The sequence below is a fragment of the Chinchilla lanigera genome, unplaced genomic scaffold (assembly GCF_000276665.1).
Source record: "Chinchilla lanigera isolate Chin_1 unplaced genomic scaffold, ChiLan1.0 scaffold00142, whole genome shotgun sequence".
Classification (NCBI taxonomy): domain Eukaryota; kingdom Metazoa; phylum Chordata; class Mammalia; order Rodentia; family Chinchillidae; genus Chinchilla; species Chinchilla lanigera.
Genome location: NW_004955543.1, coordinates 1,904,230 through 1,922,963, shown reverse-complemented (window position 1 = coordinate 1,922,963; position 18,734 = coordinate 1,904,230). Strand labels below are relative to the sequence as shown.

At 39.0% G+C, this 18,734-nt stretch overlaps 1 protein-coding gene across 1 annotated transcript in view; it reads left to right on the top strand.

Moving 5' to 3' along the window:
* Shroom4 (shroom family member 4) overlaps positions 1 to 18,734 on the top strand; it is a 236,020-nt gene that overhangs the window by 123,181 nt on the left and 94,105 nt on the right. Inside the window, exon 2 of the mRNA XM_013508168.1 lies at positions 13,128 to 13,279. Within this exon, the coding sequence (XP_013363622.1) occupies positions 13,128 to 13,279 (152 nt within the window). The remainder of the gene's footprint in view (positions 1 to 13,127; positions 13,280 to 18,734) is intronic.

The following is an 18,734-nucleotide window of genomic DNA, read 5'->3' as shown; positions in this document are numbered from 1 at the left end:
CTGCTGGCACAGACTTTGTAGATTCCACCACTGACCTTTGGGCCTTTCCAGCAAATCCATGAAACAGGTCCACATGAGACATTGTCATGGGTTTTGGGCCTCCAGTTGGATTCCTAGAGGCATTGTTATGAGCTCTGGGTATTCGGCTCAACTCGTGTAGACATTGTTGTGGGATCCAGGCCCTCAGCTGGATTCCTTGGTCTTAGTGTGTGGACAGATTTCCTGCACTCTTTTGTATACTGTTCTTTGGGTGACTTATAAGTAATCATATAAAGTATGTGTCCTGTATTATTTTGGTCCCCTTGCAAAATAAGCTGCCCCAAACCGACACAATCCATGACATAGAAGCTGTGGATATGGAGGGCCAACCATAATTTGGTACGTACTAAGAGTCAGATGAGTCTGTGATCTAGGCATTATGAAAGACAATTTTAGGCTCCATTGGCACTGATACTAATGTGGCAAGATCGGCCCTTACCAAACATGCATGTAGCTCTTGTATTCTTGGATCGTGGTGTTGATTCTGGTTGGCAAGGTGGACATCACTAGGAGGTTTCCTAATCTAGGGATTTTCATCAGGATTCCCTGGAATGATTAAAAACACAGACTGCTGATCCCAGACCTAGAGTTTGTGATTCAGCTAACCAAGGGTGTGTCCAGATAATTTGTATTTCTTACAACTTTACAGAAGGTAATGGTTCTGATCCAGGGACCACACTTTGAGAACTGCTGCCCTAAGGAAGGAAAAAAACAGAATAAGATCACTTGTGACAGATCACATTTCTTTCCTTCTATAACATGTAGGATTTATAGTACGGGTACGGGTATGATCTTTGCTATATTTTAGATGGGGAGTATGCTTGGGAAGGATACAGACACCACCTCTTTCTCTAACCTTCTCAGCAGGATTTCAGTTTGTACTGGGCTTATTATGACCCTAGCTTTCCACAGTCCTGAAGGGTCTTGCTGTAAACAAGAAAAGAACCCAGGCCTTACACCACATGGTACTACCACATGGTAGTTTTACTGAACTCTTTCCAATGTTGGAGCTCTCAGAAAGAGATAATATGTGACTATGGAGAGTATATGTCCCATATTTCCCAGGACAGCTCTGATTTCACATATTCTGTTTTCTTGTCCCCATAAATATAATTGTCAGACCATGTCTTGCTTTTGGGTTCAGAAAATATTATTCCCATATGCATGCCTTAGGGGTCCTGGGGAGCCAAAAGCAAGTCTTTGCTTGCTTTCTTGAGATAGTGGGGACCAGGCCAAAAGCCTGGCTTATAGAAATGTCTAGAGAGTTGGGATGAATCTAAATATTCGAGATCAGCAGCAAGCTGCTTGTTGCTTCTTTCATAGTAAGTGTCTTATTCATTCTTGTTACAGATCCTGGAATGTTACAAAGAAGAGATTCTGAGCACTGAGAGGGCTTGAATTCAACCTTTAGCTGCCTTTCTTTCCACCTCCCCTCACCCCCTGGAAGGACCACACAGAAATAACCCAGACAGAAGAGCCACTCCAAAGAAGGAAATTCCATATCCTTCATTGACCCACCACTTGGTCTAATATTTACCTAATCTTCCTGGCAGGAAGTTCTTCCTTCTTGTTAACATCAGTCCCCCTCACTGCAACTGCAATTTCTTTTTCTTTGCTCTGCTTTCAGTCAAAATTGAGAACAGCTGATTCTCACTGTCTTTTATGTGCTTAGAAGTCATATTAAACCACCCTTCCTGAGTGCAGGTTTAACCATCCTTGGAGCCCCTTTATCTTTCCTGCATATTTCTGACTTGTCAGACATTTAATCATTTTTGCCTAGGGAACCAGCTCATGCAATCTGGATGAACAGGGCAGCAAAACCTAAAGCTTTATGTCTTGTGCTAATGTGCAAACTAAATGTTTAGTGGAGACTATTTTCAAGCACACAATTGTGAGTACTTTAAAGTGGACTGTACATGGAACCCATTTCCTCTCCCAGCTCCCCCAACAGGGCCTCCCCTTAGCAGCTGAAATGAGTTAGAAGCAATCAGAGCAGAGTAGGAATCCTGTGGTTTCTGCCCTTCCCTCCTGCTGGTTCAATGGCAGCTAGTCTCTTAAAATGAGCTTTGTCCTTAGTAGAGCCAGTAAGTGGAACTTTGGAATTGGCTGGACAAAGGGTCTTGGAGTAACATTAGGCAAAAGAGCAGGAGGTGCTGCTGCACAAGTGCCACTGGAAGTTGGAGGGGGAAATTGAACGGGACAGGGGTGTAAATACAGATTGATGCAAGATTTGGCCCAGAATCGATTCCATCTTGGAGTTAAACATGCCTTTTTTGGTACATTTGCTGAGGGCTTTTCTGGTCTTTTTGCAGTTGGCCTTTTTTCACTGTCCTAACCCTACGAAAGGGATGTCAACAATCTGTGGCAGAATCCCAGCCTCAGAGCCATTTGGGTTCCTAAAAGAGAGAGGAAGGTTGTCATGCAGTAGGATTCGTTTTGTCAGGCCACCATACCTGCCCACAATGGGATGCTTTCCTGAGCTGTTTCTGTAGCATGGAGTGGCTCTGGGGCCCCTGCCCTTGAAGATGAATCAGATATTGCTGATGGCACTACAGAAGAAATGGATAGGACCAACTAATATTTGCCCTGTTTCTGTCTTTCACTGTTGGCTCTTCTGTTTTGATCAAACCTTAAAAGCTCCTGTCTTCATAAATACTAGCAGTTTGTCTCACCAAACCTACAGGAACAGTTAATATGCCTCGCCATAAAGAAGGTAGAGAGACGAGTGGGGGATACAAAAGACCTTTGGCATTCATATGAGCATGTTGTTGAAAGCGTCATCACAGATACAGTCAGACAGGAATAGAAATTGTCTTGGGGTGGGGAGGGGAGGCCAGTTTGATTGAAGCATTAGCTGTCTTGGCTCTGGGACAAGGAAAATTGCCAAAGAACCATTAAACTCTATGTAATTCCATATAATTCACAGCAGCCACAGGTAATATGAATCAGAGCCGACAAAACTTCACTATCACTTACTATCCATTAGTGCTGAACGAATGCTACATATATTTAGATCTTTTTCTTTTTTAGCTGAATGATGGCGGCCATATTTTCCAAACCCCAAATCAGGAAAGCTAACTTGCTAAAGGACATTTTTCCTCACATTGTGAATTTGTTTATATGAACAGCCTTACAAAGGCATAAACACAAAATCGTGAAGGTATAAAACTAAACTCACTGAACAAATGGCCTTTTAGAAAGGAACCATAGTCACACGAAGTAAGGTCCAGACAGACTCATTCAAACATTGGTGAGGGTCCCCTTCTACCACACCACACACACCTTTTAGGAGTCTGAGGGAACTGGTTAACTAAGTATTACATCAAATTAGAATTTGGTTTATGCCCATCATCTGGATTTTGCTCTCAAATGTTTCAAGGATGGCAGACTAAAAGAGCCTATTGTAATATCTGCACACAGGAAGATGGAGTAGATGTTACTTCGAATTTCCAGATGCTGGGAGTAGTTAAATCTCCATGTTTGTAGTCTATTTATGAGGATGTGTGTGTGTGTGTGTGTGTGTTTTAAATTAACTTCCTAAGTCTAGGAATGTTAAAAACTAAAGAGAATCATATCTGGGCACAGGATATTATTGCTATGCACCTAAGATTTCCTTAAAGACTTTATTCCTTCTACCAAATCAAGAATCTAATATTTACCTCTGATCACCTTGTGACAAATAGGACATTTAGCTCAAAGATAATTATTCTGGAATATTTCAAGTCAATTAAAAACAATGATTTTGAAAAACTTAATATTCCTCTGTGGCAAAAACTCTGCATTGTTGGCTAAAGATCACAAAGAGCAGTACACTCATGGAAAAAAAAAGATTTTGTTACAATCTCAGAAAAGGAAAAGCACTAGAGTGACCTTGGCTATTAAATAGTCTCCGTGCCAAGGTATGTAGAGTGTGCTTTCAGAGAGGGTCCACCATTGTAGGAGAAGGGGCAGGGCTCTACACTTGTGCTTAAGATTAGAGAAGTGTGACTGAGCAGGTACAGGAACTAAAAGTTCATTTCTCCTTTTTCACCCAGCCTTAACCTAAAAGGCAAATCTAATACCAGAAAGAATGGCTTCTGTACAGCACATCTTTTATGCCCTAGGCCTTGGACTAGAATGTCTGTTGTTGCCTCCTTCATTTGCTTCACTTAGACAATGCCTGCATTGCAAACAGAAAATGATCTCTGATATGAATCCCTAGCCACCATTAACACACAGAAACAATTTAGTGTACCTTCATTAATTTGTAGAAGGCCTGTTGTTTTCTGTTAGTTGACACATGTTACTAAGTGGAAAAGAGGCGGTGTGTCATTTCTGTCACCATGTGAATAGGACAGTTGGAAAAGACAGTATGTTCACTTCTTCCCAGATCTGCAAAACTCCATGAAAGTAGCAGCCAGTGTGCCCATTTGACATAAAAGTAAATCTGTCCTGAGGTCTGTAAAAGATACTGACACTGCTTTTACAACATACACATATGGTTTGGTAGGTTCTTTCTGTGGGAGCTGTTTGCTTTGGTAGCAAACAAGGATGGAAGTTAAATGCCTCTTTTCTTCTTTATTTCCTGCTGGTTAGAAGGCTAAGCAAAAGTCAGAAATTGAAATCATTGGTAAAGAAGGGGGAACTGGGCAGGGGCAACTAATATTTTTGGGGTGAAATTCAGGTGCCCAGCTCTGGAACATAGCAAGGAAGCTTATCTTCATCCATCCATATCTGAAGGCAGGACACATGTACCTAGGAAGGTAGACAAGTGGTTTCAAGGCAGCAGAGCAGACCAGTGATTTCCAGAGGAAGTCTTTTTTTCCTCCCCTCAAGTGTATTTAGTGTGTTGGTCCTTTTCCAGTCAGAAGTGACTAATGTTGGGTATATGCACTCTTTAGAAACTCTCTTTGGCTTTGTGCATAATGGAGTATGAATAAATGGCTTCAGGGAACTAGCACTGAGTTATTCAGTGAACCTGGCCTTGGGATGGTTCAGATTCCAGATAGTTAATCACATCCACTTGGGCTAGAAGGCTGTATCTAATTCATTTGCAGTCAGCTGGTAACTTAAAAAGATGGTTCTGATCAATTTGAAGAATGACTTTCAAATTAGCAATGGGTTAATACTGGCAAAAAAAGATTATATTAATCTAAGCAGTATTACTTCCATCTCTCTCTAGTAATCTGGTGGAATTTAACATGCATTCTTGTTCTAATTCAGGCATTACGCACAGTTCAAAAATGCCAAAGAAGTGATATGTACTCTGAGTGCTTTTCCCCCAAGTGCTGAGGATGAAACCCAGGGCTTTATGTGTGCTGAGCAAGTACTCTGCCGCTGAGCTACACTTCCAGCTGACAGTGCTTCTATATTGGATGGTTTATAAAACACTGTTGGTCATTTCAGTATCCTCAGCTCACCTGCTAGATCTGTACTCAGTGACTTCCTCGTGCTGGAGGGCATTATGGATCTGGTTTGCTCTAAACTATTTAAAAAACCTTAAAAGGATCATGTCATAGCTATACATAGTCAACTCAGTTCCTGGCAACTGCTTCTAGAATTCAGAAGCAAAGTTTCTAGCGTACTGTCACATACATTCCTCTATTTTCTCTCTCCCCAGTCTTCCCCAAATTCTCACTATTGTTAACAACTTTGTAAGGCTTTTTGATTGCTTGTTACCACTAAGGGTCCTCTCTTATGAAATAGCCAGGAAGCACAAATATCCATTAAAGGGCCAATAATGATGCCTGAGGGAGAGTTACTTGCCTGCCTGACAATGGCCTGATGAAATTCAGTCACTATAAGTAGGTGTCAGGAGTTCTGGGGACCATAAGAAATAGACATATCTAGCATAGACAAGAGGAATAGGAGTTGATGGTTCCAAAATTGGGCAAAGACTGATTCTGTGTTTAGGACATGTTAAGACAGACAGTGATTACAGATTCACAACAAAACTCTTGAGCTTTACCAATTGGCAGGTAAAGAAAAGGAAGTGTACATCATCATTTTTACTTCCTACTACACGCATCCACCTTGAGGGGAAGAGTGGATGAATACTGTTTTAAAGCAGATAGAAACAATGAATGGGAAAATTCATAAATTAGAACCCTGTGGTGAATACTTACCCTTTAAGAGAAATGTTTTGCCATTTAGAATAATAAACTGTATAGTCTACATGTCTTTAGTTTTCAAATTCTTTCTTAAATTAGAGAATAATTTACATACAGTAAAAGTCATGAATCTCGATAAATGTTTAGATATGTTTGCTCCCATATAATCAGCAACCACTCTAAAATATTATTCACGTGCTTTTACAATGAGTGCACCATCGCTGTAGATAACTACTTTTCAGAGTTATGAACATTGATTAGCTTTTTCTGTTCTTGACCTTCATCTAATATGGAATCATCTAGTAATCTGGCCTCTTTTACACAATACAATATTTTTGAGGTTCATGCATTTATTTGAGATTCGTGCATTTATTTCATGTATCAGTAGTTTGTCTTTTTTAATTACTGTGCAGTATGGTGTGTGTGCATGCACATGTATGTGTGTGTGTCTTTGGTGGATATCTCTGTCACACGTATTTTTATGGGTACATGCATCCCTTTCTCTTGGATGTCTCTGTGTGTTGAATTTCAGGATCTGGGATTAGGTAGGTATACAGATTTCCAGAACAGTTGTAGAATTATACATTCCTGCCAGTAGTGTAGAGTTCAAATTGATTTGCATTCTTGCTCATATGTAATATTTTCAGTCTTTTTAGTGTTAGGCACTCTGGTGGATATGTAGTGATATTTTACAGTGATTTAAAATTTCATTTTCTTGATGAAAAATTTGCCTGAGTTCCTTTTTCATATGCTCATCAGGCATTTGGCTACCTTGTCTAGTGGAGTGCTTATGCAAGTCTTTTGCCAACTCTTAATTGGATGTTTGTCTACCTCTTATTGATTTGCAATTCATTTCATTTTCTGGGTATAAGTCCTTTTTCAGATATATGCATGATGCATGCTTTTTCCTATTCCATGGCTTGTATTTTCTTTTTGTTTTTGGTGACACCTTTGATAAAGACTTTTATCTTTTTGGCTTGGATGAATTCTCATACATCACATTTTTCTTTCATAGTTTCTGATTTTTACATCCTGTCCAAGAAATCTCTGTCCACTTCAAGGTCTGAATGAGAGCTAAAGCCTTCTTATTTTCTTAGGAAATGTTTTTGTCAGTAAAAATGTTTTGAACATATGTCCCCAATATATGTACTTTTATTTATGAAGATATAGTTTATATTCAACAATCGTAAATATTGATAAAGTTTGATTTTAATTTGTTCTAGATAAATAGAAATATATACAAAAGTTCCAGTGAGTCATTGTTTGTTAATATCCTTGAGTGTACACCCCACTCTGGACTCTATTGTTCTGAACTACTGAATATTAACATTTGTGATAAACACTGATAATAATGTCAGCCAAAGACTTCAGTGTCAACAAATGGCTACTGTTGATAAAGTATAAACAAGACCCCAGTGAAGAAATCAGCTAATAATGAAAAGCATTAGTTTTCTCTCATCCAGCCATGTTAATCTCCCCTCACTTGGCTTATAGAGACAGCAGGACATGTGACTTGGTAGGAGCAAAGACAAACCTGCCTTTGATTGCTGACATAGTGAAGTGCTTTTGACTTCTTTCCCCTGTCCTCACCACCAGATTCCTAGAGCTGAGGTTGGCTCTGGGCTGATTTTGTGGCCACATTGCTTAGACTTTGACTAAATCTAATCCCCAGGAAAATTTAATGATTCAGAGCTTTGAAGGCCTTTGTTATGAGGATTAGTATGCTAGAGGGTGATGAAGCACCTGGGAGAAAGGCCTTGTCTGTAGGGGTAGGACGTGCTGTGGAGGCATAGCAGAGCCCAATTGGCTCAAGGTCAGAGGAGTCCCTGGACCTGATCCACAGAGCTTTGCACTCTACACAAGCTCCTTCTATGATCTAGGCATCTGCTTCTTAGGTGGTAGATGGGAAGAATAATTTCTTCCTTGGGATTTGTCTTCTCACTCTAGCTACATAAATGCATTACTCCTTCCAACCAGGCCTACTTACACCTTTTCAACTAGTTGTGATTTTTGAATTTTCATTTATTTAAGAGATAACTTTTTGTTTTCTGTTATGCCTTGTAGTAAGCTGCAATGAAGTAGGGAAGATGAAATTAGGAGCAACAGACTTTCTTGGGTTGATCTTTTAAATCTGGACTGCTTTTGAAATTTGAGAGAGATTTTTTTAAGAGATAGAATTGCTGAGAGGGACAAGTTAGGGCTGCCAGCATCTGCCACTGGGGATCACAGTGTTGAAAAGCATGCCAAGGAGATTGCAGAGGTTTAAAAGCCCCCATCTCTTCCCTATTCAGGGCACCCTGGTTAATTGCTTACAGCATGCAGAGATTCTAAGAGATACTAATAGGGCAGAGAGTGCAGATGAGAAAGAGATAGCTCTCAATCTGTGGTTCACTCAAGATTTCACACTAAGTTTCAGAAAAAGTACAGACTTTATACACTCTTTGAATATCCTACTTCCTAATGGTTAAAATTTCCAAAGCCAGCTTATCCCCATCTCTACATTTTCTCTCTACTGATTTCCCAGAAAATGCTAATTTGATGAACAGGTATTTATATTATTAAGCCTTATAAAAACCTTAAAATCTTTCAAAGATGCTAAAAAGACATTCAGAGGATATATCTGTCTATATCTTTACCTATGAGGACTTTCTATTTGCAAAAAAAAATCAATGATCAGTTATGTTACTTGCCTTGTTACAGTATAAGTAAGCTGGTAGAGGTAGGAGGGTGATCTGGTAATTTGGCCTGAAGCTCTGAGAACTGGTGAGAAAGTTTCAGCCAATGCCTATATTCTCTAATAAATTTCTTGTAGACAGTAGAGGTATTCACAGTCATTTCAGTATTTTTTTAGTGCTGCTCTTATGCTCCTATAATAAGCATTTAATACTTGTTCATTATTGTTGCAGCTGGTATTTCTCCTACTAAATGGATTTTTAAAACATTAATCTAATATTTCTTTCTTTCACATCTGTATATCTCCTAAATTTATTCAGAAGACACAAGCAAGTATCTGCTTGCATCTGACTAAATAAAAGCGACTAAGAAGCTAGTTAAGCGCTGCTACACCCATTTGTCTTTCCCTTTGCTCTCAATGGTCCAACTTGTCACTCTGTTGAACACTTTCTGCTTCACTGAAAACCCATCAAACATTTCCAAATCGCTAACTCATTAACAGAGGATGGGGCTCCAGGAATCTTGTTCTCTCATTGTCCTCACTATGCCTTATTAAATGTTCCATTCTTGGAGAACCACTCTGAAACAATAAACAATTGAGAAGTGGATATTAATTAGTTAGTTTTAAGGGTGTGAAACACTGGTGAAGACAAAGTAAAATGGAGAGAAAATCTGAGATTATCTTTGACAGCAGAAGGATAATGCATGACTTTGGTAGCTGTTCATAGGTCACTGAATGTCAGTACTACAAAGGCCCAGAGCTGTGAGAGCCCAAGGAAATCATAGGCAGGGCCCCGCATTTCACCAGTAAGAGTAAGAGAAGCTGCAGGAGTGGAAAGGAACTTGTCCATGGTCAGTCAACATTTCCCAGATTTCCAGAAACCAGCTGGCTTTTGATTGTATGACCTCTTTGCAAAACATTTTCAGTTACTTGGGCCACTCAGTGGTAGCCTAGTGAGAATTTGGATAATCAAAATGACATACTAAGTTGACCATCATTTATATTTAGTTCTGTTAAGTGTGTTTACATGGACAGTCCAATGCATGTGGGTCTAATCTGAGAATACAAAACAACTTTAAATGAAACAGCATAACTACCCTGAATGTCTGATTTGGGAAGAGCTCATAAACCTTACTGAATGGACAGCATCTTATGATGTTAATATAGCAGGGTATGTTAATTTTAGCAAGTTTGTTGATTCATACCTTTCCTGGTCCTCAGCCAGGTTACAAGGAGGGTGGTAGAAAAGGAAAAAAGAAATGTTTTATAGAAGAGATATATGTAGATGTCCTTTTCCCTCCATCACATGTTTTCTTTTCTTTTGCTTTATTTTTTAATTTTTTGTCTTTCTTCTTTCTTTCTTTCTTTCTTTCTTTCTTTCTTTCTTTCTTTCTTTCTCTCTTCCTTTCTTTCTTTTGCTAGGAACATGAATATATATGCCTTGTCATCTATATAAACAAAAGTGTGGCTGAGTCATTGACCTGGGAGAACTGTCAGAAAGGCAAACAATAAATGCAAGACATGATGGATCTCAGGGATGAAGAAGTAGAGGATACAGGAGACAGACCAGTAAGCAATCATAAAACAGGGCCAAAATGCCTGGAAGAGTAAGGAATCAATTGTATAGCTCAGTAAATGGCCTACATATGGAAAAGAGCTAGTATGGGGCACAGTCCAGGGGGTCTTTAGCTAAACAGTTTCATTTTCTCTGAGAAGGACCTTGGAACAGAAAAAGGAGCACTGTCAACCTGAAGCTGTAGTTCAAGAAAAGAGTCTCTGAGAGGACTCACTGGTGGACAAAATGCAACAGGGAAAATAAAAGACCTGAGCTTTGCTACAGTGCTAATTAAGCATTTTATTTTAAAAGGTTTCCCTCTTTCATATTCTGGCATGGAATATACAGTACAGAGATGTTGATGGTGTAACTCTGTGCTTAATTAGCCAGCTGTGATACTCAATATCAATAAATATTGAAGGGAAGACTTGCTGTGGGTACCAGTAATATGGATAATTGAGTTCTATGAATAAAAGTACAAGTAGATTAAATTAAGACTACTGTACATCAATAGGGAAAATCTATTAGCATTTATTAGTTAGACTACTGTCTGTGGTCCTTTGTTAGCCTGAGGAAGCCTTTTCAACTGGCTGATCCATGTTGAAAGTTCTGCCTAGTGCTGAGGGCCTTCCGTGAATGCCAAAAGAATGACTCATTCAAATAGAACTTCTGAAATTCAAGTACAGCCCTTTCCCTTGCTTTCCTTTTCTTTTTTTCCTCTTATTTTAAGGAGCAGGCAGTCAAGTCTGAGAAATAATAATTATAATGACAATGGGACTAGAAGTGTTACCCTAATTAATTTGCTGAGAGTTGTTCCTCATTTACCAGTATTGGCTTGTTCTGTCTTGAATGGCAACCCAGGTACCAGAACGAAGATAGAAACACACACAATATGTTGAGTTAGCAGCAAATGCATTTAGTAAGTTTCTGATTTAACTCAGAAGTTAAGTTTATTTGTTTTCTTTTTTAAATCCTGGTGGTTTAAAAAGTCCTAAATTAACATTTTTCTCTGCACTCAGGGGGTCTTATCTGCCAAATTGCGTCTAAGCTGTCCAATTTAAAGCTCAGCAGTATTTTAACTTTCATAGTGTGGGGATAGATTGGGGGGTTCTACAAAAGACTGAGAGGGCCAGACATGATAGCACATGCCTGTAATACCAGCTACTCTAGGAAGCTGAGGTAGAAGGATCACAAGGCCATCTTGGACAAACCTGTCTCTAAATTTAAAAAAAAAATCTTTTAAAAAGCGCTGGAAATGTAGCTGTGATAGAGCACCCCTGGGTTCAATCTCCATAGCACACCTAAAACAAAACAAACATACAAAAAATGAGAGAAAGATTAGAACAGGAGTAGAAGTAACCATATACAAGTCTTCAGCAAAGACCCTGACTTGCCCCTTTTAGGACAGTAGGATTTAATCATCCTTACTTCCCCTGTTCATTCTCTCCGAAAAATGCTGGATTAATGTGGACCTTTTCTCGCCTGACCATCTCAACAGACATAGAAATTTTAAGTAACACCTCCTCTCCGAAGCTGAGAGCTATGATCTTTGTTCATTTTTATACCTCTAGCACTTAGTATGTTGTCTGTACATAATAAAAATTCACCAGCTAGTTGAGGAATGAGTTAGTGGATAGATGGATGGGATGAGTCCTATCACCCTGGATGAAATTGGTATTCTAATAGGTGAATCTACTTATTCAGTTTCATGGTAAAGGGAATGTTCTATAGGAAATTAACCATAAGCAATGACATTTGGGGACTCTGTGCTTTACTTTGGTTCGCCTGCCTTAGGGGCTGTTAATTCTGCCTTTGTTTTCAGGGCTTCCCAGGCTGACAAGCTTCTTGCCTGGATTGCAGGAGCCAAAGGAAATTTGTGGGCTGCAGTGGAACAGTGAACACCTATATTCCCAGCTTTTGCTGAATGCCCACTGTGTGTTAAACACTGCAAGCGTGGTTCCAGGCCAATGAGAGCGAACCTTATAAAGCTTTCAATGATGAAAACAGTCCCCTATGGCACATATGCCATAGGTTTACCACCTCTGTTCTAGGCACTTGGAGAGATATGGATACACGAGTAGCTACTTTGTACCAATTTCAGAACTTTTGAAGTTTAAAATTCCACTCACAGAATGAGTTAGCAACCAAATTCAAGGTCTTCAGAGTCCACTACCTCGTGTTAACAAACAGAGCTTATAGTTATAAAGGGATTACCACTCCCAGACGTGTCATGTAGTAACAACTTATACGGTAGATAGGTTTTCTTGCTATCTACACTTACCAAGCAAGTTAATCAAGATATAAAGGTACCTTGCTGAGGATCATGCAGCTAGAAAGTAACAGAGCAAGAACTCAAACCAAGTTTGAATGAGACTTCAAAGCCTGCCCAAAGATAGGAAAGGATTTGCCAGCTTTTGCTGGAACCCATATCTTCTGGCTCCAACTTTTGTGCACATTTTTTTACCCATTCTGTGGGAGTGCCTTCCAAGAGTCATTTTCTGTTTTTAAAAGTGCTTGTCTCCCAGAATAGACTGTTCATTCCTCCAGGCAAAGAGTGCATTATTTCTACCTTGCCTCTTTCCCTGAGGGCTTGTCCAAGCTTTGCCTGCAGTAAATAATGGCCTGTGATCAACTCCTCAGCTGCTCCTAGAAGCTACCTGGAGCCATACCTTAGTCCTGCACGTGGCTCCCAGGTTGGGAGGAGCCAGGAAGTAGAATTATGGGGAAGTCCCTTCACCACCTGCTCTCTATTTTGTTCTCCGCAACACAGATTGAAGATGGAGGCAAGGCAGCTTTGTCCCAGAAGATGAGGACTGGTGATGAGCTGGTGAATATCAATGGCACTCCATTGTACGGCTCCCGCCAAGAAGCCCTCATCCTCATCAAAGGCTCCTTCCGAACCCTCAAGCTGATTGTCAGGAGGTAAGACACGGGGATTTTGCTGTAAGGTTCAGAGGCCACCGAAACTGCATGGTTGGTAATAATGCACAATAGAGTTATGTCTTTATCATGACAGAGTTGTTTCACAAGAATAGATTTTGTAGACAATGGAAGTAGAATGGCATAGGAGAAAGGGCCTTTGGTTCAAATCCCAGAACTGCTGCATATTAAACTTATCATATCAGATAAACGTACTCTGCTTCTCAAGACTTAGTTTCCTTATTTCCTATTGAGAGGACAAAATGACTCAATACACACTAAGGACCTCCCTAATTCAGCATGTTTCTGTCTGCTCCTCCGTAACAGGCTACCACTGTTGAATCACATATCAACAAGATTTAAATAGATCCCACTGCCAGCCACCATAGGCACAGTGGAGGCTGCTGAGAATTCCAAGAAACTGTCCTTAAGGAGTATACAGTCTAACAGGGGAGGAAAGGACACATATGTGACAACTTGATTAGCAAAAGCTATTTAAAGAAAGAATTAAAGGAGGTTTCACATAGTGGAATATAATGGTTAAAATGATGGTTCAAATTACATTGCTATAAAAAAGAAAGAGATTGCTTGGAAATTGATAGGTTCAAGCATGTTAAGGAGGTGGAATATGAGCTAACGGGTGAGTAGAATTTGAAAAATAACCCATCATAGAGGAGGCACTCTGGGTAAGTAAAGTAAGCAGAAGGAATGTAAGGGCATACTTGGACACAGTTATTCTGGGGCTTCCAAGTCATCTACCTATTAGTGAGATTTCCATAGAGCTTTTCTTTCTTTTTCAGTGCTGGGGATCAAACTCTATGCTTCGTGTATGCTAGGCAAGTGCTCTACCACTGAGGTACACCTCTGACCCCATTATCTTTTTTTTCCCATTTTGCTGCTGCTCCTAGGCTTTGCAGTACTGGAGCTCAGACTCTATTTCTATTGGTTGTTTTCCTTAATCCTATCCACATGCCCAGCTTCTCAATTTGAAATATTTCTATTAGAGTAAAATTTAAAAGCATTTCCCCACAGTCCCATTTCTCCCTCTGGCTGCTGTCCTAGCTTCCTTCTTTTATTCCTACTTAGTCTGAGAACAGTTTACACTCATGGTCTTCACTTCTACATTTACTATCTAGCTTTCTATACCCTGTTATCTGAATTTGAGTCCTCGGAAATGACTGCAATACAAATTATCTGCCACTGGTCAAAGCAAATGGATTATTTTCATTCTTCAGCATACATGATTTATATATGGTGTCCACAACTTTGCTCCAGATTGCGCCCCTTTCAGGCAATTCTTCTTTTTTTTTTCTTTTTTTGGTTTTCTTTTTAAATTTTATTGGTACATTTTAGATATTCATAATGATAGCATTTATCCTACAGAATTTGTACCTGTATATGATATGTCTTGCTTCTTTTTTTCCACTCCCCTCCCCTCCCTTACACCCCTCCACCCCTGATTTACAAAAGATTTGTTTGGATTTTTCCTTCTATTCTCTCTTTTCTCTTGTACCTTCCTTCCTTCCCTCCTCTCCCTCCCTTGTTCTCCTTCCTATTTGAAAATTTCCTTCCCATTTCACAATATCTACTGTACATTTTGATCCTTATTTACATTTTTGGTTTCTCACACCACAGAAACAATGTGGTACTTAAACATGTGTATCAAATTTATTTTACTTAAGATTATGATCTCAAGATGCATCCATTTAGGTAACAATGTCTCAACTTTATCCTTCTTCATAGCAAAGTAGTACTCCATTGCATAGAAATATCACATCTTCTTTAATTGTTCATTGGTTGGTGGGTATTTGGGCTGTTTCCAAGATTTAGCTATTACATACTGTGCTGCTATAAACATGGATGTCCATATATTGCTGCGGTATGATGCTGTTAATGCTTTGGGGAAGATACAAAGCAGGGGACTAGCTGAATCAAATGGAACTTCTAGTTTTATTTTTTTGATGAATCTCTATACTGATTTCTATATTGGTTGTACACTCCCACCAACAGTGAAGAAGGGTTCCTTTTCCCCCACACCCCCGCCAACATTTGTTATTGGTTGATTTCTTGATAATAGCTATTCTTTCTGGAGTGAGATGGAATATCAGAGTTGTTTTAATTTGGATCTCTCAAATGACCATTGATGTTGAACATTTTTTTGTATTTTTAGTTTTCATTTCTACTTCATATGAGAAGTGTCTGTATTTCAGATGTCCAATTTTTGATTTGGTCTTTAAATTTGGGGGATCTTTTTTTTGAGATCTTTATATATTCTACATATTCGTCCTTTGTCTGTGGAGCACCTGACAAAATTTTTTCCCACACTGTAGATTTCCTCTTCACTCTTTTGGATGTTTCTTTTGCTATGCAAAAGCTTTTTAATAAGATGAGAGATCCCAGTTGTTGATTCTTTGTGATATTTGCTGTACAATTGGGGATTTTGTTCATAAAGTCTTTGCCTACATCAAAGTCTTCAAGGATTCCACGTAGTCTATCATCCAGGGGACATAGGACTTCTGCTTTAAAATGTAGATCTTTGATCCATTAGTTTAGTGAATATTCAAAGACAAAGGTCTAGTTTTAATCTTTAGTACATGGAAAGCCAGTTTTCCCAGCACCATTTATTAAAGAGGCTATCTTCCAGTGTTTGGCTCCTTTGTCAAAAATGAGGTGGCTGAGTATATTTGGAGTTGTTTTGCATCTTCTAATTTGTTCCACTGATCCTTGGGTGTATTTTTTTGCCAGTACCATGCTGTTTTTCTCACAGTAGCTTTATAGTATATTTTCAAGTTGGGGATTGTGATACCCCTTGCCTTGCATTTTTTGTTCAGAATTTCTTTTGGTATTCTAGGTCTCTTCAGATTCCAAGTGAATTTTAGGACTGTTTTCTCCAATTCTGTGAGATATGCTATTGGCATTTTGTTCAAGATTGCATTAAATCTGTATAACAATGTTGGAAATATAGCCATTTTCGCTATGTTGGTTCTTCCTAACCAAAACAAGGAATATCTTTCCATTGTCTGGTATCTTCTTTGATCTCCTTTTTCAGAGTACTATAATTTTTAATCTAAAGACCTTTTGCATCCTTTGTTAGATTTATACCTAGGTAATTCGTTATTTTTGGATGCTATTGTGAAAGATATTCCCTTAGTTTCTCTCTCAGTGAGTTTCTTATTTGTATGCTATTGATTTTTGAGTGTTGACTTTGTATCCAGCTGTGTTACTGAAGTGGGTTATTAAATCTAGAAGTCTTTCTGTGGAATTTTTGGGGTCTTCTATGTAGAATATCATGTCATTGACAAATAAGGATAATGTAACTTCTTCCTTTCATATCTTTATTCCTTTTATTTTTTTCTCTTTTCTAATTGCTCTAGTTAATGTTTCCAGAACTATATTGAATAGGAGTGATAATGAACATTCTTGTTTTGTTCCTGATTTTAAAGTGAAAGCTTTTAGTTTCTGTCCATTTAGTATGATGTTGGCTGTTGGTTTCTCATAGATGGCTTTTATCAGATTGCGATAAAGATCATCTATTCCAATTATCTATAGGGTTTTTATCATGATTGGGTGTTGAACTTTGTCAAACTTTTTTTTGTACATCTGTTGAAATGATCATAAGGTTTTTGTCCTAGGCTATGTTAATATGGTGTGTTACATTTATTGATTTGTGTATGTTGAATCACCCCTGCATCCCTGGGATAAATCCTACTTAGTCATGGTTTATATTCTTCTTGATAATTTCTTGCATTTGTTTGCTTGTATCTTATTGAGGATTTTTGTGCCTATATTCATTAGGGAGATTGGCCTGTAATTGTCCTTTTTTGGTTGGATTTTTCTCTGGTTTTGGTATCAGAGTAGTACTTGCTTCTAGAAGTGACTTTGGGAGTATTGCTTCCCTTTCAGTTCTATTAAAGTATTTGAGAAGAGTGGCATTAGGCCTTTTGTACATCTCATAGAATTCCACACTGAATCTATCAGGACCTGAACATTTCTTTGCTAGCAGGGCATCTTCCAGAGCAGCTTCCTAGCCAGTTACAGGAACATGAAATTCCATTATTTCACCTACTTATCCTTTCTTGGTGAGTTCTGTGTATTTCTCCTCTCCTGCATAATAACATCTGCCTCTACCAGGCACTTAGGAGTGATTATAATTATGGCCTTGGAGATCGAATGACCTTCTGGTTTTCATTGTGCAGGAGGCCCTATGCCTTCAGCCTCCCACCTTAGCCCCTGTTGGTGGCTTTCAGTGCATAATTTATGAGGTGATGCTGCCCCCTTGTGGGCAATTTAACCTTTACATATCTACCACCTTCGGCTGGGAATTCCTTACTGTTTGGTCTTAGCTTTTTTCTTAAATTCATGAAAGAGCTCCTAACCCATGAAAAAGTGTGATTTCTGTATTCATGAGTAATTAACACAGTGTTTTATACAAAGGCTGAAGGAGTTTTGTCTCAGTAAGCAACCCAGTGACAAAGGTCCAACTGACCTTTTGTTCCGAGTGTCACTTGTTCCAGGATAAACACAAAGAGAAGGAACTGTAGAAAGTGGCCTACTGTGAAAAGCCAAATCAACTTTTCTTCCTGTATTGCTGGTTTGATAATGGTGGCCTCAATCAGAAAGATTCCTCAAGTGTCACCCTCAATTCTTCTCTTGCCCCAGCTCCTCCAATCCAAGTAACTCCAAGTCTTAGTGTTCCTGACCGGCTAAACATCTCCGTGGTGCCTTTGTTTTATTTCAGTCACTCCCGATTTTTCACCTGAAATACAGTATTTTAAGGGCCTTCCCACTGGTTTCTCAGCACTCATTCTCACTCCCTTCCATTCAGTCCATTCTCAGAACAAGTGTGTGGTATGTCACTTGTCCATTAAACAAACAACCCAACAGGGACAGCAACGATTCAGCCATGTTGTTCTCAAAAGATTCATTTTATTCTGATGGAAGATACAAACCATACTGAAGATATTGCATTTATAAGCCATCTTTTTGCAAAAAACCAGCTTCTAAATATGTAAGAAAACTGTTGACAGTACTAAAAGTAAAACTGTGTAAATGTCTTTATGGGAGATTTTAACATAATTTAACTATGACAGCAAAGTAGACTAAAAATAAATTTTTAGATTTGTAGACCATCATTAGATCTAATTGATAAATTGCAAAATTATACTTTTTAGGCATACATCTTACCTTCTTTTCAAGTATTCAGAGACATACTTCTCTGAAAAAGTGGTCACATGTCATTCCACAAAGAAAACCATTGAAAGCTCTTAAAATTAGAAATCACACTGGCTTGCAAGGCATGGTGGCATGTGCCTATAGTCTCAGCTACTTGGGTGGCTGAGGGAGGAGAATTGCTAGAGCCCAGGAGAGCGAGACCAGCCTATGCAACAGTTTTAACGAACAGCAAGATCTTGTGGAAGGAAGGAAGGAAGGAAGGAAGGAAGGAAGGAAGGAAGGAAGG